The 25255-nt window shown below is 43.2% G+C and overlaps 1 protein-coding gene across 3 annotated transcripts in view; it reads left to right on the top strand.

Moving 5' to 3' along the window:
- LOC139576443 (F-box/LRR-repeat protein 17-like) overlaps positions 1-25255 on the top strand; it is a 321636-nt gene that overhangs the window by 208591 nt on the left and 87790 nt on the right. For all 3 annotated transcript variants that reach the window (XM_071402571.1, XM_071402573.1, XM_071402572.1), the window contains one exon: positions 2186-2262. In XM_071402571.1, the coding sequence (XP_071258672.1) occupies positions 2186-2262 (77 nt within the window). The remainder of the gene's footprint in view (positions 1-2185; positions 2263-25255) is intronic.

The raw sequence follows: 25255 nt of genomic DNA, 5'->3' as shown, positions 1-25255 counted from the left end.
GAAGCTTTCCACCTTCTCCACTGCGGTCCCGTCGATGTGAATAGGGGCCTGCTCTCTCTGAAGTCCACGATCAGCTCCTTCGTTTTGTTGACGTTGAGGGAGAGGTTATTTTCCTGGCACCACTCCGCCAGGGCCCTCACCTCCTCCCTGTAGGCTGTCTCGTCATTGTTGGTAATCAGGCCTACAACTGTTGTGTCGTCTGCACACTTGATGATTGAGTCGGAGGTGTGCGTGGCCATGCAGTCATGGGTGAACAGGGAGTACAGGAGGGCGCGGCCCGTCAGGAAGTTCAGGACCCAGTTGCACAGGGTGGGGGTCAGACCCAGGGCCCCGAGCTTAATGATGCGCTTGGAGGGTACTATGGTGTTGAATGCTGAGCTATAGTTAATGAACAGCATTCTTACATAGGTATTCCTCTTGCCCAGATGGTTTAGGGCAGTGTGCAGTGCGATGGCGATTGTGTCATCCGTGGATCTGTTGGTGCCGTATGCAAATTGTAGTGGGTCTAGGATGTCAGGTAAGGTAGAGGTGATATGATCCTTGACTAGTCTCTCAAAGCACTTCACGATGACAGAAGTGGGTGCTAGGGGGCGATAGTCATTTAGTTCAGTTACATTTGCTTTCTTGGCTACAGGAACAATGGTGGACATCTTGAAGCAAGTGGGGACAACAGACTGGGAGAGGGAGAGAATGAATATGTCCGTTAACACTCCAGCCAGCTGGTCTGCGCATGCTCTGAGGACGTGGCTAGGGATATCGTCTGGTCCTGCAGCCTTGCAAGGGTTAACACGCTTAAATGTCTTCCTCACGTCGGCCACAGAGAACGAGAGCCCACAGTCCTTGGGAGTGGGCCGCGTCGGTGGCACTGTGTTTTCCTCAAAGCGGGCGAAGAAGGTGTTTAGCTTGTCCGGGAGCAAGACGTCAGTGTCTGCGACATGGCTGGTTTTCCCTCTGTAATCCGTGTTTGTCTGTAGACCCTGCCACATGCGTACCTGTGTTACGATCTTCCCTATGCTAAGTAGACTCAAGACGTAGTTTTAAATGTATTGGGCTGTAAGGTAAGGTTTATCAGTCAAATAGGTTACGTGTTTGAAACAATTCGCAGTCTACCTGTGTTTATTTCGATCGTAGGCATCGTAGGCATATAGCCGAGGCAGGTTACGTCCGGAAAACTTGAGGACTCCGATTTCAAAAGAGAATAATGTTGTATGTAGAAGAGAGAGACTTGGTTGTTTGTAAACAACTCGCGATTATTAGCTACAACGTCCTCCTGAGCAAGCAAAGCAAGGTGAGTCGAAAGTGAGTCAAAAAGGAACCCGCAACATTAACTCCCGGGGCCTACATAGCAACTGTTTATTGTGGGTTTTCGTGACCGTTACGTTGGCATACGCTACGCAGTGTGTGTGAATTGACGCTGGCTACTCTAACATGCACCTTTCATGCCATTGACGGGCGTCTCTCTGTGATTCCGGCTTAAAAGACTCTACTCGGAGATGCTTTTATGAATACTGGCCCAGAACTTGAAAGGCCCAGCGCTCAGCTGTAGGAGACAGTGGCGCGTCATACTATCCCACTTTAACCTCATGGGAAAGCCCCCGTGTGCATTTGACGAAATGAAATATGCAGCATAATCCGGACAAAAACATCAGAGGGTTTTGCTGAAGGTTAATGGGTCAAACGCATTGATCAAACCAGTGTTGCTAACCCCCGCCTCATTAGAACCATTTACAGAAAATCATCTGAAACGGCTTCTCTGATCTTCCTCCGGCCTCCCCTGGAGTGCGCGCACAGACGTACGTGCACGCACACATACACAGGGGGGGGGGTCTCTACTAGGGTCCCAGGGAGAAAGAATGGGCCGAATGCAGATATTCCACCACTGAGCTCCTTTGAAGTGTAAAAACACACACAGACACACACCCTCCCCGTCCGCTGCGTTATCGTAGGCCCTGGTCTGTGGGCTCTAATGAGAGCAGATCATGGTTAATTATTGATCAGTGTAAGTGTTAGGAGAAGCACACAGTGAAATATATGAGCAGATATGTCCCTGGAGCTGTCATGGTTAACCTATAGTGGGGGAATACAGTGCGTAGAAGTCGTACGCATAGAGCTAGACCCTGTGTGTTATGAAAACTCTTCGGGTGATCCGGAGCTTTCCTCTCATTTCTCTGTCTCTTCCTCCCAGGTGTGTGGAGATCATCGCCAAGGAGGGGAGGAGTCTCAAAGAACTCTACCTGGTCTCCTGCAAGATCACAGACCACGGTAAAAATGGCATTCTACATGCTATATTTCTATAACTAACTTTATGAACAGTCTGACAGAGAGAGAGAGTGTGTGTGTGTGTGTGTGCGTGTGTGTGCGTGTGTGCGTGCGTGCGTGCGTGCGTGCGTGCGTGCGTGTGTGCGTGTGTGCGTGTGTGTGTGTGTGTGTGTGTGTGTGTGTGTGTGTGTGCGTGCCCGCCCGCCCGCCCGCCCGCCCTGCAGGGCTTTCATTGAGGAACCTCCGTTTTAGTTGACCTCAGAAAGTTGACTGTGTCTCTCTTCCTCTGGGCTCTGTCCTCTCTCACCCCTTTCACCTCTACTGTCATCATCTAAACACCTCATCTATAATCCACACATACTGGATCTGTTCTCAAATCAGTCTGAACCTCTCTCCTCTGGAAGAATAGTAATACTCAAACCCGGTACAGTAATAGTTTATAAAACATGTTTGCATGTCCAGACCTTGTTCGTGTGGACGTTCCCACTGCAAACTCACATTACTTATATATTGGTATGTTTCCCCCCAGAGTAAGATCCTATGGTGTCTTAGCCTGGTCTGTGGTGGTCAGGGAAACACTGTGCTCATGTCTTGAATCATTCAGGGGTTCCACTGCCATGTGTTTCCCCTCTAGCTGACCCATAGTGAGTGTAATCACTGGACCACTCCCCTTCAGAGTCTCTGTGTTCATACTGGAGCTGAACCGTGGACCGACCACTTGATAAATTACCACAATAGTACATTAGCACTCTCGCTCTCTCTCTCTCTCTCTCTCTCTCTCTCTCTCTCTCTGTCTCTCTGTCTCTCTGTGTTTGCAACACTCACTACCGGGTTCCAAACTGCCTCTGGAAGCAACGTCAGCACAATAACTTGTTTTTTGGGAGCTTCATGAAATGGGTTTCCATGGCCGGGCAGCTGCACACAAGCCTAAGATCAACATACAAAATGGCGAGCGTCGGCTGGAGCGGTGTAGAGCTCGCCACCATTGGACTCTGGAGCAGTGGAAACGCCTTCTCTGGAGTGATGAATCTCGATTCACCATCTGGCACTCCGACAGACCAATATGAGTTTGGCGGATGCCAGGAGAACGCTATTTGCCCGTATGCATAGTGTCAACTGTAAGGTTTGATGGAGGAGGAATAATGGTCTGGGGCTGTTTTTCATGCTTTGGGCTAGGCCCCTTAGTTCTAGTGAAGGAAAATCTTAACACTACAGCATACAATGACATTCTAACTTTGGCAACAGTTTGGGAAAGGCCCTTTACTGTTTCAGCATGGCAATGCCCCCGTGCACAAAGTAAAGTCCTTACGGAAATGGTTTTGGTGTGGAAGAACTTGACAGACCTGCACAGAGGCCTGACCTCAACCCCATCGAAGACCTATGGGATGAATTGGAACAGCGACTGCGAACCAGGCCTAATCGCCCAACATCAGTGCCCCGACATCACTAATGCTCTTGTGGCCGAATGGAAGCAAGTTCCCGCAGCAATGTTCCAAAATCTAGTGGAAAGCCTTCCCAGAAGAGTGTAGGCTGTTATATCAGCAAAAGGGGGGGGACCAACTCCATATTAATGCCCATGATTTCGGAATGAGATCTTCACGCGAGCAGTTGTCCACATACTTTTGGTCGTGTATGTTTGTGTGCGTGGGCGAATAGAGACGCCCTCTCTCCTCTCTCCGAGATCTAATAAGAATAATGGTTGTCTTTCCTGCTCCAGCCTTTGATAAATGCAATCAAAGCACTGAGCTTTCCATCTGCCATTCTGGGCCAGTCTGTTCCGCCCATCTCCTACTCAAATGATTCTATATTAACGGCCTCTTGAACAACATTTGAGATGTCCACAAGCCCCTTGTGATTAAGTGTTCCGTTTTCCCCCCGTCATTCGCTTCCTGTGCGTTTGCTTTTTATTCGAGGGAATGGGGGAGGGAGTGATGGAGGGGGTGTAGAGAGAGAAAAAGAGAAGGAAGGAAAGAGCTTTTGGTAATTACACTTTAAACTTCTAATGATGATGTTCAAAACAACTCATTTCACTTGTGATGTATCAGGTTGTAACAGCAGAGATGTAGGGGAGAGAGAAAGGGACCAATTGTATGGCACTAACCTGGCAGGATATACTAAAGTCATTTACTCTCATACCGAAAGCCACTATTAGGCCTGATAACCAAAACCTCCTGGTCTCGCTTAGTCCAACACACACACACACACACACACACACACACACACAAAATACATGCTTCTAACTGTAAATCCCTGCCTTCCTTATGTTCATTGCATTGGTAAATGTCAAAAAATACAACCGCCCCCAAAAAATACAAAAGTTTAAGAAATATGTTAATATGCAGTTCACACACACACACTACACACACTCCTAACTGAAACCTCATGTCGTGGTTAAGCCCTCTTTCATGTCGTCGGGTCAGTAATTGTGTTGAGAACAGGCTAAAGCACTGCCGGGCCTGCCTGGATTTACAGCAATGACACACACTTCCCCTCTCTAACTACTCTGCTGTGAGTGACGTACACACTCTCTCTTTCTCTCTCTCACACACACACACACACACAATGGGCTGGGCTGTGATGAGGCTGTTACTTGAGGGTTTATGAGAGTGATGTGTACCTGAGTGAGCCAGTCTTGTGATGGACGACTGCTGTGGAGGGAGCAGCGTTAGAGACTGTTGTGGAGGGAGCAGCGTCAGAGACTGTTGTGGAGGGAGCAGCGTTAGAGACTGCTGTGGAGGGAGCAGCGTTAGAGACTGCTGTGGAGGGAGCAGCGTTAGAGACTGCTGTGGAGGGAGCAGCGTTAGAGACTGCTGTGGAGGGAGCAGCGTTAGAGACTGTTGTGGAAGGAGCAGCGTTAGAGACTGCTGTGGAGGGAGCAGCGTTACACCATGCCCAATCTGGACACACGCAAATTGATTTTGATTTTGTCAACCGGGACAGGTCAAAAAACATTAAACATTTATGGCAATTTAGCTAGCTAGCTTGCAGTTGCTAGCTAATTTGTCCTATTTAGCTAGCTAGTTAGCTTGCTGTTGCTAGCTAATTTGGCCAGGGATATAAATATTGGGTTGTTATTTTACCTGAAATGCACAAGGTCCTCTACTCTGACAATTAATCCACACATAAAACGGTCAACCGAGTCGTTTCTAGTCATCTCTCCTCCTTCCAGGCTTCTTCTTCTTTGGACTATATGGCGATTGGCAACTAACTTTCGGAATAAGGTATATTACCACAACCGACCTCGGTTCATCTTTCAATCACCCACGTGTATATGCTTCCAAAAATGAATGAGGAGATGGGACTTGTATCGCGTTCTGCGTCACAAATAGAGGTGACGCAGAACAAATAGAGGTGACGCAGAACAAATAAAGGTGACGCAGAACCTCTATTTTCGCGCCTGGCAACGCAGGCGCTCGTTGGCACGCGCGAGCATTGTGGGTGCAATGATTGAATAACATGTATGTGTACATTTATTTTTGCAACACTCGAGCACGCGACGCGACCGGTGTGGTCAGCATGTTAGAGACTGTTGTGGAGGGAGCAGCATTAGAGACCGTGTCAACAGGACAGAAGACATATCACGATGCAAACACCCAAACACACCTTCCCACTCTCTGTTTATCTCTGTTTTTCTTTCTCTCTCTGTTTCTCACTCTCTCTCTCACGGTGTTTAGTGTAATCTCTGTACATGCCAGCAGACATTTGCTTCATTCCCAGCTCAGCTTTGCTGTTAACAGTCTTCTCTCTCTTTCTCTCCTTCTCTTCTTCTCTCTCTCTCTCCTCTTTTCTCTCTCTCTCCACACACACACACACACACACACACACACACACACACACACACACAGCACTATCCACCAGTAAAGACCATTTCAGGTGACTGCATCCTTTCACAACATAGCTCTCAGTGGTATTTGGGAAAACTAGCAGCCACACAACCATTACCCAGAACCTCTCTCAAGAAATTGGAAAGTGCCCACTTGTATGTTTCCTCACGGTCACTGTCAATGTTTGTTGACGTTTCTGTTGTCTTGGTTTGGAAAGAAATACCGGCCTAGATGTTGTTTTTGTGAAAGCTGTATTTGGAATGTTTTCGACCATCATGGACATACAACATGTCTGTTTTACAAGTGACCTTTTGTTCATTGCCATTTTGAGCACTTAAATCTAAGAGTATGAGGAAAGCACTTTAAAAGCGTATTTCCTAAGAAGACGAGAGGTATTTGAAGTGCAGCTAGATGTGTGTCCTTATATCTTGACCTGGTGTTGAACTAGCCTTGTTCATTGAGTGCTTGGTGCATGTTTTGAACTAACCTTGTTCATGAGTGCTGGACACAGGACATGTTTTGTGTTGAACTACCCTTGTACCTGTGTGCTGGGTACATCTGTGTCCTCCTGAACAGATGTTGAGAGCCGGGGACATGATGTGGATGGGTCTCTCTTTATCAGACAATATTAATCTCTCTGAGTGGCCCTCTGCACTTAAGACCTAAAGCTCAATACCTGACCATGATCATGTCACATCAATATCCAGCTCAACTCTGCCGTCAGCCGTCTCATTCAAAAGCCCATGTGATTTTGTGCGCTTGCGAGTGCATATAAAGTGTGTGTGTGATGTTTCTCCATTGCTCTGCGGAAACATGACGCTGATGAGAAAGCTTGTAAGACCTCTCTCTCTCTCCCTGCCAATCCCATGAATCGATCCTTTCTCCTCTGTCTGTCTCTATAATGGAAGTGGACAGAGGAGTGTTTGCTAGAGTCACTTGGTTCCAGTGTCCATTTATGTGGTTGTATTGCTGCCAATAGAAAGGATATTCAGAGGAATCTGTTGGTGTGTGTTCCCTCTCTGTTACAGGTTAATAACTGCTGCGGGTAGTCTAGCGTTGGGCCAGTAACCGAAAGGTCGCTGGTTCGAATCCTCGAGCCGACTAGCTGAAATATCTGAGCGAGGCGTTTAACCCTAATTGCTCCTCAAAGCCAATCTGGATAAGAGCGCCTGCTAAATGACTAAAATGTACAAATGTAAATGTCGCCCAGGCAAGAGAGATCTGTACCCCTACTGTGTTTTTCTGTCTTTCTACTGAAATACTCTTTAGCCCTGTGGCCCACTACCTGCTCTGGAATGATGAAAGCTTGTAAAACCTCTCTCGCACTGCCAATCCTGTGTATCGATTACTTCTCCTCTGTCTGTCTGACTGCTTTCTCCAAGTAAGAAAACCTTGAGACCTTTATTGACTTACGGTAGTCATCCATTCCTCTGTATTTTCTTCTCCTCCACCTTTCTCGTCTCTCACTGGCCTGTCGTGTATACAGCGCATTCGGAAAGTACTCAGACCCCTTGACTTTTCCCACATTTTCTTATTTACAGCCTTAATCTAAAATTTATAAAAATAGTTTTTTTCTCTCATCAATTTACACACAATACCCCTTAATGACAAAGCAAAAACAGGTTTTTAGAACATTTAGCTCAATAATAAAATTTAAAAACTGAAATATCACATTTACGTAAGTTTTCAGACCCTTTACTCAGTACTTTGTTGAAGCACCTTTTGCTGCGATTATGCCCTCGAGTTTTCTTGTGTACAAGCTTGGCACAGCTGTATTTGGGGAGTTTCTCCCATTTTTCTCTGCAGATCCTCTCAAGCTCTGTCAGGTTGGATGGGGAGCGTTGCTGCACAGCTATTTTCAGGTCTCTCCAGAGATGGAGCAGGTTTTCATGAAGGATCTATCTGTACTTTTGTCCGTTCATCTTTGCTTTGATCCTGACTAGTCTTTCCCAGTCCCTACCACTGAAAAACATCCCCAACTCATGATGCTGCCACCACCATGCTTCACCGTAGGTATGGTGCCAGGTTTCGTCCAGACGTGAAGCTTGGCATTCAGGCCAAATAGTTCAATCTTGGTTTCATCAGACCAGAGAATCTTGTTTCTCATGGTTTGAGAGTCTTTAGGTGACTTTCTGCAAGCGGGCTGTCATGTGCCTTTTACTGAGGAGTGGCTTCCGTCTGGCCACTACCATAAAGGCCTGATTGGTGTAGTGCTGGTTGTCCTTCTGGAAGGTTCTCCCATCTCCACAGAGATTCTCCGGAGCTCTGTCAGAGTGACCATCGGGTTCTTGATCACCTCCCTTACCAAGGCTCTTCTCCCTCAATTGCTCAGTTTGGTTGGGCGACCAACTCTAGGAAGAGTCTTGGTGGTTCCAAACTTCTTCCATTTAAGAATGCTGCAGATATTTTTTGGTACCCTTCCCCAGATCTGTGCCTCAACTCAATCCTGTCTCAGAGCTCTACGGACAATTCATTAGACCTCATGGCTTGGTTTTTGCTCTGACATGCACAGTCAACTGTGGGACCTTATATTGACAGGTGTGTGCCTTTCCAAATCATGTCCAATCAAATGAATTTACCACATGTGGACTCCAATCAAGTTGTAGAAACATCTCAGGGACGATCAATGGAAACAGGATGCACTGGAGCTCAATTTCAAGTCTCATAGCAAAGGGTCTGAATACTTATGTAAATAAGGTATTTGTTTTTTATTTTCAATAAATGTGCAAACATTTCTAAAAACCTGTTTTCGCTTTGTCATTATGGGCTATTCTGTGTAGATTGCTGAGGATTTTATGTATTTAATCCATTTTAGAATGAGGCTGTAACGTAACAAAATGTGGGGAAAGTCAAGGGGTCTGAATACTTTCAGAAGGCACTATATCTGGGAGTGTGTGAAGAGGAGTGAAAGCTCTGTGTGTGTCTGGCGTTTATCTTGTTGCGGTTGTGTGGACGGATGCATGTTATCTGTCCTGTTTAGAGAGTCCTGATAAGGACTGCCCTCTGCGGTGCCTGAATAAAAAGGAGGCCCTTCTCTCGCTCGTGTGAGTGTGTTCATCTGTATGCATACCCTGAACGCAGGACGCCACCTGTGATCTCTCTTGCGTTCCCATTCCCTTTTTCTCCCTCCGTACTCTTTCATTCTCTCATATAACCCCCCCTCTAGCATTAGCGCGAGTCGTTGGAATTCTCCCTTTCGTTCCTCTGTTTTCCTCTCTCCGTCCCTCTCTCCATCCCCCTCTGAGTTCTCTCTCTCATCTGAAAGGTAGACTGTTAGCGTGCTAGATGTTGATATATGGTGTTTCTCTGTCACTCCCCTCTGGTAGGCTCACAGGAATAGAGTGGTCCGCAACTCTCCAGGTGACGTGAGTGGGTGGGTGGGTTTGTTTCCCTGCACACAGCCCGAGGGGGTAATATAAACCCATACACTCTCCATTGATACCTTTTTATTTCCTAAAGACGGGGAAATATATGATGCAGGGTTATGGAGTAACGGATTACAGCTGCACGATTGAGAGCGTCTCAACTGGCTGCGTCATCACTTGGTACGGCGAATGCAAGGCACCCGACCGCAAGGCACTACAGAGGGTGGTGAGTACGGCCCAGTACATCACTGGGGCCAAGAGCGCTGCCATTCAGGACCTCTATACCAGGCGGTGTCGGAGGAAGGACCAAAAAATTGTCAAAGACTCTATCCACCCAAGCCATAGACTGTTCTCTCTGCTACCGCACGGCAAGCGGTCCTGGAGTGCCGAGTCTGGAGCTAACAGAACCTTGAACAACTTCTACCCCCTAAACAAGACAGCTAAATAGCCAATCAAATGGCTACCCGGACTACACACATACTTACTAATACTTAGACTGACACCTCAACTCAAACACATATACACACTACATACGCCCACACACACACAAACTATCTCACTCACCACATACGCTGCTGCTACTGTCTTATCTATCCTGTTTCCCAGTCACTTTACCCCTACCTAATCAAATGGCTACCCAGACTATTTGCATTGTCCCCCTCTCTTTTACACTGCTGCTACTCTCTGGTTATTATCTATGCATAGTCACTTTAACTATACCTCGACTAGCTTGTGCCCCCGCACATTGACTCTGTACCGGTACCCCCTGTATATAGCCTCACTACTGTTATTTTACTGCTGCTCTTTAACTATTTGTAATTTGTTATTTTTTACTTAACACTTATTTTTCTTAAAACTACATTGTTGGTTAAGGGCTTGTAAGTAAACATTTCACTATAAGGTCTACACCTGTTGTATTCGGCGCATGTGACAAATAAAATTTTATTTTATTTTATGTACAGTACATACACTATATATTTTTTAACAAATCTATCTTTAACTCTGCGTTGTAAGTAAGAATTTCACTGTTAGTCTACACCTGTTGTTGCATGTGACAAATAACATTTAATTTTATTTGATGTTATGGATTACAAAAAAACGAACTAGAATCCATTACGTTACCAGCAAAAGCATTGTAATCAGATTACAGATACTTTTGAAAACTAGATCATTACTTCTCAGATTACTTTTAAATTCAGAAAGGATGTTTGCGAAAACAAATCTTTGACACCTTCTGTTTTTATCAATGACATTCAAATCAACATTGAAAAAATGTGCACATTTAAATGTGTTTGATGGATCTCGGGGAAAAAGCGGGTATATGCTTTTGTAGTCTTCAGTCCAAGCAATGTCTTCCAATGGTGTGACTGCTGTCGTCGTCGAAAGATTATCCAACTTGAATGAAGGCTTGGAGGTAAGGACGACAGCAGTGGTGTAGCCTAGGGGTAATAGGGATATCACTTACTATTAATAGCTACTTAGTGCATTGGTGTGAATCACACTGCTGCTCTCTCATTTAGCTAATTGCGCTATACGGATTGTGGTTGATGTGGATGGCTGTTCACAAATGTACACTACCGTTCAAAAGTTTGGGGTCACTTAAAAATGTCCTTGTTTTTGAAAGAAAAGCACTTTTTTTTTTGTCCATTAAAATAACATCAAATTGATCAGAAATACATTGTACACATTTCAAAGTGACCCCAAACATTTGAACGGTAGTGTGTATGTTTATTTTAACCCAATAATGGTTCAATTGAAGAAATTTAAGCTGCTTATCAATCATTGTTTTTGAGACCAATGAACAGCCAGTGAAAAATGCGCTATTGCAACATCTGCATAGTGCGGATCCCAGCCTATTGAATAAAAGTTTCAGGGAGTTCCTGTCTAAAAACAAGTTTAATTTAAGATGACCACAAGTGTGGCTTTTATTGTTCAATCTAATTTGTGCTAATAAGAAAAATGCATAGGCCTAACGGACACATGCTTGCACACTTTTGATAGACTTAAACAGCTGCAAATTATCAAGATATCAAAGTGCCACCAACAAAACAATTTAATAGGCCTATAGCAAATGCAGCATATGGAATACATTTTTCACATGCAAATAGCACTTTTCAGTACTGCTCATAGCATTCCTTTCCATGAGAGCAGCATTTATTTCTTTCAACTCGAAACAATGAGCCCAATCAGTCCTCCATGACAACAAAATCATAAACAAGTACGTTTTTGTTTTTTGGTTTATGACCAGGTAAAACAATTTGGCTCCTCTATACTGAACAAAAATATAAACGCAACATGTAAAGTGTTGGTCCCATGTTTCTTGAGCTGAAATAAAAGATCCCAGAAATGTTCCATATGCACAAAAAGCTTATTTCTCTTGGATTCTGGTCTCAAATTTGTTTACATCCCTGTTAGTGAGCATTCCTCATTTGCCAAGATAATCCAGCCACCTGACAGGTGTGGCATAACAAGAAGATGATTAAACAGCATGATCATTACACAGGTGCACCTTGTGCTGGAGACAATAAAAGGCCACTCTAAAATTTGCAGTTTTGTCACACAACACAATGCCACAGATGTCTCAAGTTGTGAAGTAGCAAGCAATTGGCATGCTGACTGCAGGATTATCCACCAAAGCTGTTGCCAGAGAATGGAATGTTAATTTCTCTACCATAAGCCGCCTCAAACGTTGTTTTAGAAAATTTGGCAGTACGTCCAACCGGCAACACAACTGCAGACCATGTGTAACCACGCCAGCCCAGGACCTCCACATCCGGCTTCTTCACCTGCGGGATTGTCTGAGGGTGAGGTTGGGGGTGCTGAGGACTATTTATGTCTGTAATAATGCCATTTTGTGGGGGAAAACTAATTCTGATTGGCTGGGTCTGGCTCCACAGTGGGTCGGCCTATGCCCTCCCAGGCCCACCCATGGCTGCCATAGATTAGGGCCTAATGATTTCCTTATGAACTGTAAATTAGTCAAATCATTGAAATTGTTGCATGTTGCGTTTACATTTCTGTTAAGTATATATTTACATATTTCCAACTCCTATTCTTGAAGATCAAGGGGTATTACATCAATTGGAATGACTGGAAATCTGACAGACTTTGCTTTTTAATGTAAAGATATGGCCTAATTGTATTATTATCTGTAGTAGAAAGCAATGGGTTAGAAGAAGCCTATATAACCAACCTATTAAACAAGGATCATCAACTAGATTCATCACCAGGCCCTATCTTTTATTGAGCGAATGGTTGGTTGGCCGGAACATAATTACAAATCATTTTTAGACTGCAAATTGACCAGAAGCCCAACAGATATGTTTGACAAAAACATAATCATTTCAAACCTTGCTTACATTTGTATACGATCATATGTGTCTCTCTATTATGCATGAGAATACTTGAACAGATTTCTTAAATAAAAATCACTTGGAGCTGATTTCCAGGTGTTTTTACAGCCTTTTATGTCCAACAATGTAAATAAAGAATGTGTATCGATTTTTTTTTTTTGCTCCGAAAACTTGGGAGGACAAATAAAACTACCCGCAGGCCACTAGTTGGGGAACCCTGGCATAAAGTAAAAGGCAACATCCATATATGGCCAGCTATGTAAACTCTAACATTGATTTATTCTACAGTAGATGTCGTTCAATTGGTAATATAAATTTATTCTAATGGCTCTTAAGTGTAAAAGTAACTGGAAGTAATAAGATTACAAACTACATTCTGAGTTTTGGTAATCCAAAAGTTACATTACTGATTACAATTTTGGACAGGTAACTGTAACAGATTACATTTAGAAAGTAACATACAACCCTGAATGATGTGGACACATTTTTATATTCTCAGAAACCTTTAAAACATATCACTTTTCCTGCAATAACTGGTACAGTACACATATTGTAGCTGGACTTTGTATTAATGACTATGATAAAACATAGTGCCTCACTGTTGAGTTTTGCAGCAGACAAACAAGAGCAACAATTTAGATCATGTAGTCAGCCTCCTGTTTCTTCATTTTGGTTTTCTGGTGAAAGTAAATAATGCCAGCATGGTACCACATCCAGAGGTACATAAAGTATTCACACCGCTTGACTTTTTCTACATTTTGTTGCATTACATCCTGAATTTAAAATTGATTACATTTAGATTTTTTTTTTGTCACTGGCCTACTCACAATACCCCATAATCTCAAGTTAAATGTAACATTTTTTTTTACAAATTAATTTTAAAAAATCAAGCTGAAATGTCTTGAGTCAATAACAAGTCACATAATAAGTGGCATGGACTCTGTGCGCGATAATCGAGTTTAACATGATTTTTGAGTGACTACCTCATCTCTGTAACTCACATAAAATGATCTGTAAGGTCCCTCAATCGAGCAGTGAATTTCAAACACAGATTCAATCACAAAGACCAAGGACATTTTACAATGCTTCGCAAAGAAGCAGACATTGAATATCCCTTTGAGCATGGTGAAATTATTCATTACACTTTGGATGGTGTATTGATACTCTACAAAGATACAAGCGTCCTTCCTAACTCAGTTGCCGGAAAGGAAGGACACCGCTCAAGGATTTCACCATGAGGCCAATGGTGACTTTAAAACACTTGTACAGTGCCTTGCAAAAGTATTCACCCCCCCCCTTGGTATTTGTCCTATTTTGTTGCATTACAACCTGTAATTTAAATTGATTTTTATTTGGATTTCATGTAATGGACATACACAAAATAGTCCAAATTGGTGAAGTGAAAGAAATACCTTGTTTAAAAAATATATACAATAATTCAAACGGAAAAGTGGTGCGTGCATATGTATTCACCCCCTTTGCTATGAAGCCCCTAAATAAGATCTGGTGCAACCAATTACCATCAGAAGTCACATAATTAGTTAAATAAAGTCCACCTGTGTGCAATCTTATTGTGTGCAATCACATGATCTCAGGATATATACACCTGTTCTGAAATGCCCCAGAGTCTGCAACACCACTAAGCAAGGGGCACCACCAAGCAAGCGGCACTATGAAGACCAAGGAGCTCTCCAAACACGTCAGGGACAAAGTTGAGGAGAAGTACAGATCAGGGTTGGGTTATAATAAAATATCCGAAACTTTGAACATCCCACAGAGCACCATTAAATCCATTATTTAATTCTTTATGGAAAGAATATGGCACCACAACAAACCTGCCAAGAGAGGGCTGCCCACCAAAACTCACAGACCAGGCAAGGAGGGCATTAATCAGAGAGGCAACAAAGAGACCAAAGATAACCCTGAAAGAGCTGCAAAGCTCCACAGCAGAGATTGGAGTATCTGTCCATAGGACCACTTTAAGCCATACACTCCAGAGAGCTGGGCTTTACGGAAGAGTGGCCAGAAAATAAATTGCAAACATGTTTGGTGTTCACCAAAAGGCATGTGGGAGACTCCCCAAACATATGGAAGTAGGTACTCTGGTCAGATGAGACTAAAATGTAGCTTTTTGGCCATCAAGGAAAACGCTATGTCTGGCGCAAACCCAACACCGCTCATCACCCCGAGAACACCATCCCCACAGTGAAGCAATGTCTTGGAATGGCCTAGTCAAAGCCCAGACCTCAATCCAATTGAGAATCTGTGTTATGACTTAAAGATTGCTGTACACCAGCAGAACCCATCCAACTTGAAGGAGCTGGAGCAGTTTTTCCTTAAAGAATGGGCCAAGCTTATAGAAACATACCCCAAGAGACTTGCAGCTGTAATTGCTGCAAAAGGTGGCTCTACAAAGTATTGACTTTGGGGGGGTGAATAGTTATGCACGCTCAGGTTTTCAGTTTTTTTGTCTAATTTCTTGTTTGTTTTGCAATAAAAAATACTTTGCATCTTCAAAGTGGTAGCCATGTTGTGTAAATCAAATGATACAAACCCCCCAAAAATTATTTTTAATTACAGGTTGTAAGGTAATAAAATAGGGAAAATGCCAAGGTGGGTGAATACTTCCGCAAGGCACTGTAGTCTAATGGCTATGATAGGAGAAAACTGAGGATGGATCAACAATATTGTAGTTACTCCACAATACTAACCTAAATGAAAAGAAGGAAGCCTGTTCAGAATGTATTCCAAAACATGCATCCTGTTTTTGCACTAAAGTAATACTGCAGAAAATGCAGAAAAGCAATTAACCTTTTGTCCTGTATACAAGTGTTATGCTTGGGGCAAATTCAATACAACACATTACTGAGTATCACTCTCCATATTTTCAAGCATAGTGGTGGCTGCATCATGTTATGGGTATAGGTGTAATCGTTAAGGACTGGAGAGTTTTCAGAATAAAAAATTTACGGAATGGAGCAGGCAAAATCCTAGAGGAAAACCTGGTTCAATCTGCTTTCCACCAGACACTGAGAGGCATTCACCTTTCAGCAGGACAATAACCTAAAACACAAGGCCAAATCTACACTGTACTGGATTTGCTTGCCAAAACAGTGAATGTTCCTGATTTGCCGAGTTACAGTTTTGACTTAAATCTACATAAAAATCTATGGCAAGAACTGAAAATGGTTGTGTAATGTAGCAATGATCAACAACCAATTTGTCAGAGCTTGAATAATTTTTTTAAAGACTAATGGGCAAATGTTGCATAATCCAGGTGTGGAAAGCTCTTAGAGATTTACCCAGAAAGACCCACAGCTGTAGTCACTGCCAAAAGTGATTCTATCATGTATTGACTCAAGGGTGTGAGCACTTATTTAAATGAGATATTTTGGTATTTAATTTTCAATACATTTGCAAACAATTCAAAACACATGTTTTCACTTTGTCATTATGGGGAATTGTGAGAATGTATTTTTTTAATCCATTTTGAATTCAGGCTGTAACACAACAAAATGTGGAATAAGTCAAGGGGTATGAATACTTTCTGAAGGACCTGTAGATACTGTTTGTCTTTTACCCGTTATTGGTCAAATGAAATGATTGAATTCCCAGACCTTCTGTGATTACTAGGGAATTCAGTTATTTCATTTTCTATTGATTTATTCCTTACTTCCAATGGCAAACAACTCAAATACTGCTGTATATGTTCTGTCTGTTGGGAAAACCTTTTATAAGGCTTACAGTGCATTCGGAAAGTATTCAGGCCCCTTTACTTTTTCCACATTTTGTTACGTTACAGCCTCATTCTAAAATGGTTTAAATAAAAAAAAATGATCATTATCAATCTACACACAATACCCCATAATGACAAAGCGAAAACAGGTTTTTAGAAAAAACATAAATACCTTATTTACCTAAGTGTTCAGACCTTTTGCTATGAAACTCGAAATTGAGCTCCGGTGCATCCTGTTTCCATTGATCATTCTTGAGATGTTTCTACAACTTGATTGGAGTCCACCTGTGGTAAATTAATTTGATTGGACATGATTTGGAAAGGCACACACCTGTCAATATAAGGTACCACAGTTGACAGTGCATGTCAGAGCAAAAACCAAGCCATGAGGTTGAAGGAATTGTCCGTAGAGCTCCGAGACAGGATGGTGTCAAGGCACAGATCTGGGGAAGGGTAACAAAACATTTCTGCAGCATTGAAGGTCCCCAAGAACACAGTAGCCTCCATCATTCTTAAATGGAAGCAGTTTGGAACCACCAAGACTTTTCCTAGAGCTGGTCGACCGGCCAAATTGAGCAATCGGTGGAGAAGAAGTCTGATGTGAGGTGATCAAAAAGTCTGATGGTCACTCTGACAGAGCTCCAGAGTTCCTCTGTGGGAGAACGTTCCAGAAGGACAACCATCTCTGCAGCACTCCACCAATCCTGACAGAGCTTGAGAGGACCTGCAGAGAAGAATGGGAGAAACTCTCCAAAACCAGGTGTGCCAAGCTTGTGGCGTCATACCCAAGAAGACTTGAGGCTGTAATCGCTGCCAAAGGTGCTTCAACAACATACTGAGTAAAGGGTCTAAATACTTATGTAAATGTTATTTCAGATTTTTATTTTTAAAAAATATGTATGTTTTTACTTTGTCATTATGGGGTAATGTGTGTGTATATTGAGAAGGAAAAAAACAAACTATTTAATCAATTTTAGAATAAGGCTGTAACGTAACAAAATGTGGGAAAAGTCAAGGGGTCTGAAATGCACAGTACATTGGCAGAATGGTTGAAAATTACTGAATACCTCTTGTGTTTTTACCCAGATCCAAACCCAATGCATACAAACATTACATCAGTGTGTGTGCGTGCATGCCTTGTGCGTGTTAATTCAAAATAAATGTATTCGTCACATACTCAGTTTACAGCAGGTATAAATGGTGCAGAGAAATACTTATTTGCTAGCTCCCTCAACAGTGCTGGACAATAATCAATATCAATAAAAAGAGTCAAGTCAAAAATAAATTTTGTATTTTAGTCTCCATATATTTAAAGACAGCCGTAGCCAATTGAGTCTGATTTAGTCCAGGAGACTCAGTCATGCAGCCTTGGCTTCGCCTCTCTCTTTCAGGCTTCTTGGTAAAGGCGCACACACACACACACACACACGAACGCACGCGTCTCTACCTCACACATTCCCCATCCTAACCAATGTGGTCGTAATACAGAGCAATGTCTTTATAGTGTGTGTCTTATTGCAGGCAGGGTATTCTCCCCCTGGCATAATAATCCCATTGATTTAGAATGATAATAACACACTTTATGACTTTTGTACTGTCCTGAGAGTGGTGTGTGTGTGTGTGTGTGTGTGTGTGTGTGTGTGTGTGTGTGTGTGTGTGTGTGTGTGTGTGTGTGTGTGTGTGTGTGTGTGTGTGTGTGTGTGTGTGTGTGTGTGTGTGTGTGTGTGTGTGTGTGTGTGTGTGTTTATGTATCTCAGTTATAATAGCATGTTTTCTAGTCACTACACACCATGTTATTTTCCTTTCTGTCTCCCTGCAGAACAAAACACAGAATTTTATGGATGTTTATCTGTGATGTGGCTGGGATATTGCTCTATAATTTTTCTGGGCTGAGGTGTAGATGGGTTCTGCAGGTCACGACTGTTGGCCATAGGCTGAGGGAAGAAATGCTGGTTTATGTCTTACAAGTCAGGACTCTGAGCGGGCTAATACTATCATTAGGACTATCATTAGAACTCCCCAAGGTAAATTATGCACAAACACACTGCATCTTTAAAAAATATATATACAGTGGGGAGAACAAGTATTTGATACACTGCCGATTTTGCAGGTTTTCCTACTTACAAAGCATGTAGAGGTCTGTAATTTTTATCATAGGTACACTTCAACTGTGAGAGACGGAATCTAAAACAAAAATCCAGAAAATCACATTGTATGATTTTTAAGTAATTCATTTGCATTTTATTGCATGACATAAGTATTTGATCACCTACCAACCAGTAAGAATTCCGGCTCTCACAGACCTGTTAGTTTTTCTTTAAGAAGCCCTCCTGTTCTCCACTCATTACCTGTATTAACTGCACCTGTTTGAACTCGTTACCTGTATAAAAGACACCTGTCCACACACTCAATCAAACAGACTCCAACCTCTCCACAATGGCCAAGACCAGAGAGCTGTGTAAGGACATCAGGGATAAAATTGTAGACCTGCACAAGGCTGGGATGGGCTACAGGACAATAGGCAAGCAGCTTGGTGAGAAGGCAACAACTGTTGGCGCAATTATTAGAAAATAGAAGAAAATATAAGAAGTTCAAGATGATGGTCAATCACCCTCGGTCTGGGGCTCCATGCAAGATCTCACCTCGTGGGGCATCAATGATCATGAGGAAGGTGAGGGATCAGCCCAGAACTACACGGCAGGACCTGGTCAATGACCTGAAGAGAGCTGGGACCACAGTCTCAAAGAAAACCATTAGTAACACACTACGCCGTCATGGATTAAAATCCTGCAGCGCACACAAGGTCCCCCTGCTCAAGCAGGCGCATGTCCAGGCCCGTCTGAAGTTTGCCAATGACCATCTGGATGATCCAGAGGAGGAATGGGAGAAGGTCATGTGGTCTGATGATTCAAAAATAGAGCTTTTTGGTCTAAACTCCACTCGCCGTGTTTGGAGGAAGAAGAAGGATGAGTACAACCCCAAGAACACCATCCCAACCGTGAAGCATGGAGGTGGAAACGTCATTCTTTGGGGATGCTTTTCTGCAAAGGGGACAGGACGACTGCACCGTATTGAGGGGAGGATGGATGGGGCCATGTATTGCGAGATCTTAGCCAACAACCTCCTTCCCTCAGTAAGAGCATTGATGATGGGTCGTGGCTGGGTCTTCCAGCATGACAATGACCCGAAACACACAGCCAGGGCAACTAAGGAGTGGCTCCGTAAGAAGCTTCTCAAGGTCCTGGAGTGGCCTAGCCAGTCTCCAGACCTGAACCCAATAGAAAATCTTTGGAGGGAGCTGAAAGTCCGTATTGCCCAGCGACAGCCCCGAAACCTGAAGGATCTGGAGAAGGTCTGTATGAAGGAGTGGGCCAAAATCCCTGCTGCAGTGTGTGCAAACCTGGTCAAGAACTACAGGAAACGTATGATCTCTGTAATTGCAAACAAAGGATTCTGTACCAAATATTAAGTTCTGCTTTTCTGATGTATCAAATACTTATGTCATGCAATAAAATGCGAATTAATTACTTAAAAATCATACAATGTGATTTTCGTGATTTTTGTTTTAGATTCCGTCTCTCACAGTTGAAGTGTACCTATGATAAAAATTACAGACCTCTACATGCTTTGTAAGTAGGAAAATCGGCAAAATCGGCAGTGTATCAAATACTTGTTCTCCCCACTGTATATATATATTATTTTTATTCGATTTTTTTTATTTTTTATATATATTTTATATATAAAAATACTTTTTATCACAAATTTCATGGTCTCCAATTGGTAGTCAGTATTGTCTCATCGCTGCAACTCCTGTACGAGAGAGAGGCAGGAGAGGCGAAGTTCGAGAGCCGCGTGTCCTCCGAAACACAACACAACCCAACCGAGCCGCACTGCTTCTTAACACAATGCCCATTTAACCCAGAAGCCAGCCGCACCAATGTGTCAGAGGAAACGCACCTGGCGACCGTGTCAGCGTGCACTGCGCCCGGCCCGCCACCGGAGTTGCGAGTGTGCGATGGGACAGGGACATCCCTGCCGGCCAAACCCTCCCCTAACCCGGACGACAATTGTGCGCCACCCTATGGGTCTCCCGGTCACGGCCGGCTGCGACAGAGCCTGGACTCGAACCCAGAAACTCAGTCGGTAAATAACGCTCGTTATTTACCGACTGCCTCAGACCACTCGTAAGTGCGTCATTTTCATCCACAGAACAGCTCTGTGACTGCCGAAAACCTCAGAACGAAGGTGACTACAAAGTTGCAATTGTTGCAAACAAGTGAAGGATAAAAAGATGCGTCAAAGCTGAGATGACTGCATTAAAATATACTTACAGTAGACCTATAGACTACATATACTTTACAAAAATATTCAACATGTAACAATTTCAAAGATTTTACTGAGTTACAGTTCATATAAGGAAATCAGTCAATTGACAGGGATGTAAACAAGTTTGTGCACAACATTTGCGAGAAATAAGCTTTTTGTGCATATGGAAATTCTCTTGAAATATCTAGTAGACTGAACCAACTTTGTTTGTTTATGCTCAAAGCAATTTAAAAATAACCAAGGAGAAAATCTCTGTCCGTAGGAGAATTGTTAAAAAAATAACTCTATAAATGATGTGGCAGGAGTGTCCGTGTTACGTGTGTTTGAGGAGGATGAGGTAAGGGTGTCTGTGTGTGGGGGGAGGGGGGTCAGTACAGTAAGTGCTTTTTAAGGCTACATATAAATTCAGGCCTGGTACCATACTGTGGAAGTGTGAATTTCAATTTTCATGCATTAGGTGGTATTTGGAGATTGGTAGTAGGAGTAGAAATTGAATTCCATATATTGTCCTCTCCTCCTCTCTCAAGTGTTAAGCTCCATGGTACAGCCACTGTTTTCTTTAGAAAGGAGAAGCGCTGTGGGCTTAGACTGAGAATAGCAGGGCTTTGTTTGCTAACTTATTGTACTACACACACACACAAACTTAGACACACAGTGACACCCACACAAATACTCAGACAGTATTTCATTACACACTTTGCTTAACTTTGGAAAATATGCTAAAGCCTCTGCTATTTCATGCTTAAATCTCTCCTTGGAGCAAAGTGTGTGGGGGAGAGCAATCATTGGTCTGGAGATTGAGGAAGTCACTTTTAACAATAGCCCGGTCTTATTTGTGGAAACTCTTACAGGGCCATTTCTGTGTCTCGCTCTCGCGCTCTTTCTCTCGCTCTCTCACTGTCTTATAAAGTGCATATCTATGTATATATACAGTGGGGCAAAAAAGTATTTAGTCAGCCACCAATTGTGCAAGTTCTCCCACTTAAAAAGATGAGAGAGGCCTGTAATTTTCATAGGTACACTTCAACTATGACAGACAAAATGAGATAAAAAAATCCAGAAAATCATATTGTAGGATTTTTTATGAATTTATTTGCAAATTATGGTGGAAAATAAGTATTTGGTCACCTACAAACAAGCAAGATTTCTGGCTCTCACAGACCTGTAACTTCTTCTTTAAGAGGCTCCTCTGTCCTCCACTCGTTACCTGTATTAATGACACCTGTTTGAACTTGTTATCAGTATAAAAGACACCTGTCCACAACCTCAAACAGTCACACTCCAAACTCCACTATGGCCAAGACCAAAAAGCTGTCAAAGGACACCAGAAACAAAATTGTAGACCTGCACCAGGCTGGGAAGACTGAATCTGCAATAGGTAAGCAGCTTGGTTTGAAGAAATCAACTGTGGGAGCAATTATTAGGAAATGGAAGACATACAAGACCACTGACCACAAGATCTCACCCCGTGGGGTCAAAATGATCACAAGAACGGTGAGCAAAAATCCCAGAACCACACGGGGGGACCTAGTGAATGACCTGCAGAGAGCTGGGACCAAAGTAACAAAGCCTACCATCAGTAACACACTACGCCGCCAGGGACTCAAATCCTGCAGTGCCAGACGTGTCCCCCTGCTTAAGCCAGTACATGTCCAGGGCCGTCTGAAGTTTGCTAGCGAGCATTTGGATGATCCAGAAGAAGATTGGGAGAATGTCATATGGTCAGATGAAACCAAAATATCACTTTTTGGTAAAAATTCAACTCGTCGTGTTTGGAGGACAAAGAATGCTGAGTTGCATCCAAAGAACACCATACCTACTGTGAAGCATGGGGGTGGAAACATCATGCTTTGGGGCTGTTTTTCTGCAAAGGGACCAGGACGACTGATCCGTGTAAAGGAAAGAATGAATGGGGCCATGTATCGTGAGATTTTGAGTGAAAACCTCCTTCCATCAGCAAGGGCATTGAAGATGAAACGTGGCTGGGTCTTTCAGCATGACAATGATCCCAAACACACCGCCCGGGCAACGGAGTGGCTTCGTAAGAAGCATTTCAAGGTCCTGGAGTGGCCTAGCCAGTCTCCAGATCTCAACCCCATAGAAAATCTTTGGAGGGAGTTGAAAGTCCGTGTTGCCCAGCAACAGCCCCAAAACATCACTGCTCTAGAGGAGATCTGCATGGAGGAATGGGCCAAAATACCAGCCACAGTGTGTGAAAACCTTGTGAAGACTTACAGAAAACATTTGACCTCTGTCATTGCCAACAAAGGGTATATAACAAAGTATTGAGATAAACTTTTGTTATTGACCAAATACTTATTTTCCACCATAATTTGCAAATAAATTCATTAAAAATCATACAATGTGATTTTCTGGATTTTTTTTTTCTCATTTTGTCTGTCATAGTGTAACGGTTTCTCTCCTCCTCTTCGTCTGAAGAGGAGGAGTAGGGATCAGACCAAAATGCAGCGTGTTGTGAAGACATAATGGATATTTATTAAAGACAAGACGAACACGAAAAACACTTTGAAAATAACAAAACAACAAAACGACGTAGACAGACCTGAACTTGAGAACTTACATAAAGACACGAAGAACGCACGAACAGGAAAGACTAGCCAAACGAACGAACAATCGAAACAGTCCCGTGTGGTGCAACAGACACAGACACAGGAACAATCACCCACAAACAAACAGTGAGAACAGCCTACCTTAATATGGTTCTCAATCAGAGGAAACGTCAAACACCTGCCTCTAATTGAGAACCATATCAGGCAACACATTTAACCCCACATAGAAACACATAACATAGACTACCCACCCAGCTCACGTCCTGACCAACTAAACAAAGTTAAACAAAGGAAAATAAGGTCAGGAACGTGACACATAGTTGAAGTGTACCTATGATGAAAATTACAGGCCTCTCTCATCAGGCCTCTTACAGGCCTCTCTTTTTAAGTGGGAGAACTTGCACAATTGGTGGCTGACTAAATACTTTTTTGCCCCAGTGTATATATATATATACAGTGGGGAGAACAAGTATTTGAAACACTGACGATTTTGCAGGTTTTCCTACTTACAAAGCATGTAGAGGTCTGTAATTTTTATCATAGGTACACTTCAACTGTGAGAGACGGAATCTAAAACAAAGATCCCGAAAATCACATTGTATGATTTTTAAGTAATTAATTTGCATTTTATTGCATGACATAAGTATTTGATACATCAGAAAAGCATAACTTAATATTTGGTACAGAAACCTTTGTTTGCAATTACAGAGATCATACGTTTCCTGTAGTTCTTGACCAGGTTTGCATACACAGCAGCAGGGATTTTGGCCCACTCCTCCATACAAACCTTCTCCAGATCCTTCAGGTTTCGGGGCTGTCGCTGGGCAATACGGACTTTCAGCTCCCTCAAAAGATTTTCTATTGGGTTCAGGTCTGGAGACTGGCTAGGCCACTCCAGGACCTTGAGATGCTTCTTACGGAGCCACTCCTTAGTTGCCCTGGCTGTGTGTTTCGGGTCGTTGTCATGCTGGAAGACCCAGCCACGACCCATCTTCAATGATCTTACTGAGGGAAGGAGGTTGTTGGCCAAGATCTCGCGATACATGGCCCCATCCATCCTCCCCTCAATGCGGTGCAGTCGTCCTGTCCCCTTTGCAGAAAAGCATCCCCAAAGAATGATGTTTCCACCTCCATGCTTCACGGTTGGGATGGTGTTCTTGGGGTTGTACTCATCTTTCTTCTTCCTCCAAACACGGCGAGTGGAGTTTAGACCAAAAAGCTCTATTTTTGTCTCATCAGACCACATGACCTTCTCCCATTCCTCCTCTGGATCATCTAGATGGTCATTGGCAAACTTCAGACGGGCCTGGACATGCGCTCGCTTGAGCAGGGGGACCTTGCGTGCGCTGCAGGATTTTAATCCATGACGGCGTAGTGTGTTACTAATGGTTTTCTTTGAGACTGTGGTCCCAGCTCTCTTCAGGTCATTGACCAGATCCTGCCGTGTAGTTCTGGGCTGATCCCTCACCTTCCTCATGATCATTGATGCCCCACAAGGTGAGATCTTGCATGGAGCCCCAGACCGAGGGTGATTGACCGTCATCTTGAACTTCCTCCATTTTCTAATAATTGCGCCAACAGTTGTTGCCTTCTCACCAAGCTGCTTGCCTATTGTCCTGTAGCCCATCCCAGCTTTGTGCAGGTCTACAATTTTATCCCTGATGTCCTTACACAGCTCTCTGGTCTTGGCCATTGTGGAGAGGTTGGAGTCTGTTTGATTTAGTGTGTGGACAGGTGTCTTTTATACAGGTAACGAGTTCAAACAGGTGCAGTTAATACAGGTAATGAGTGGAGAACAGGAGGGCTTCTTAAAGAAAAACTA

Source organism: Salvelinus alpinus, chromosome 5, assembly GCF_045679555.1.
Source record: "Salvelinus alpinus chromosome 5, SLU_Salpinus.1, whole genome shotgun sequence".
NCBI lineage: Eukaryota > Metazoa > Chordata > Actinopteri > Salmoniformes > Salmonidae > Salvelinus > Salvelinus alpinus.
This window is presented reverse-complemented; position numbering and strand designations above follow the sequence as displayed.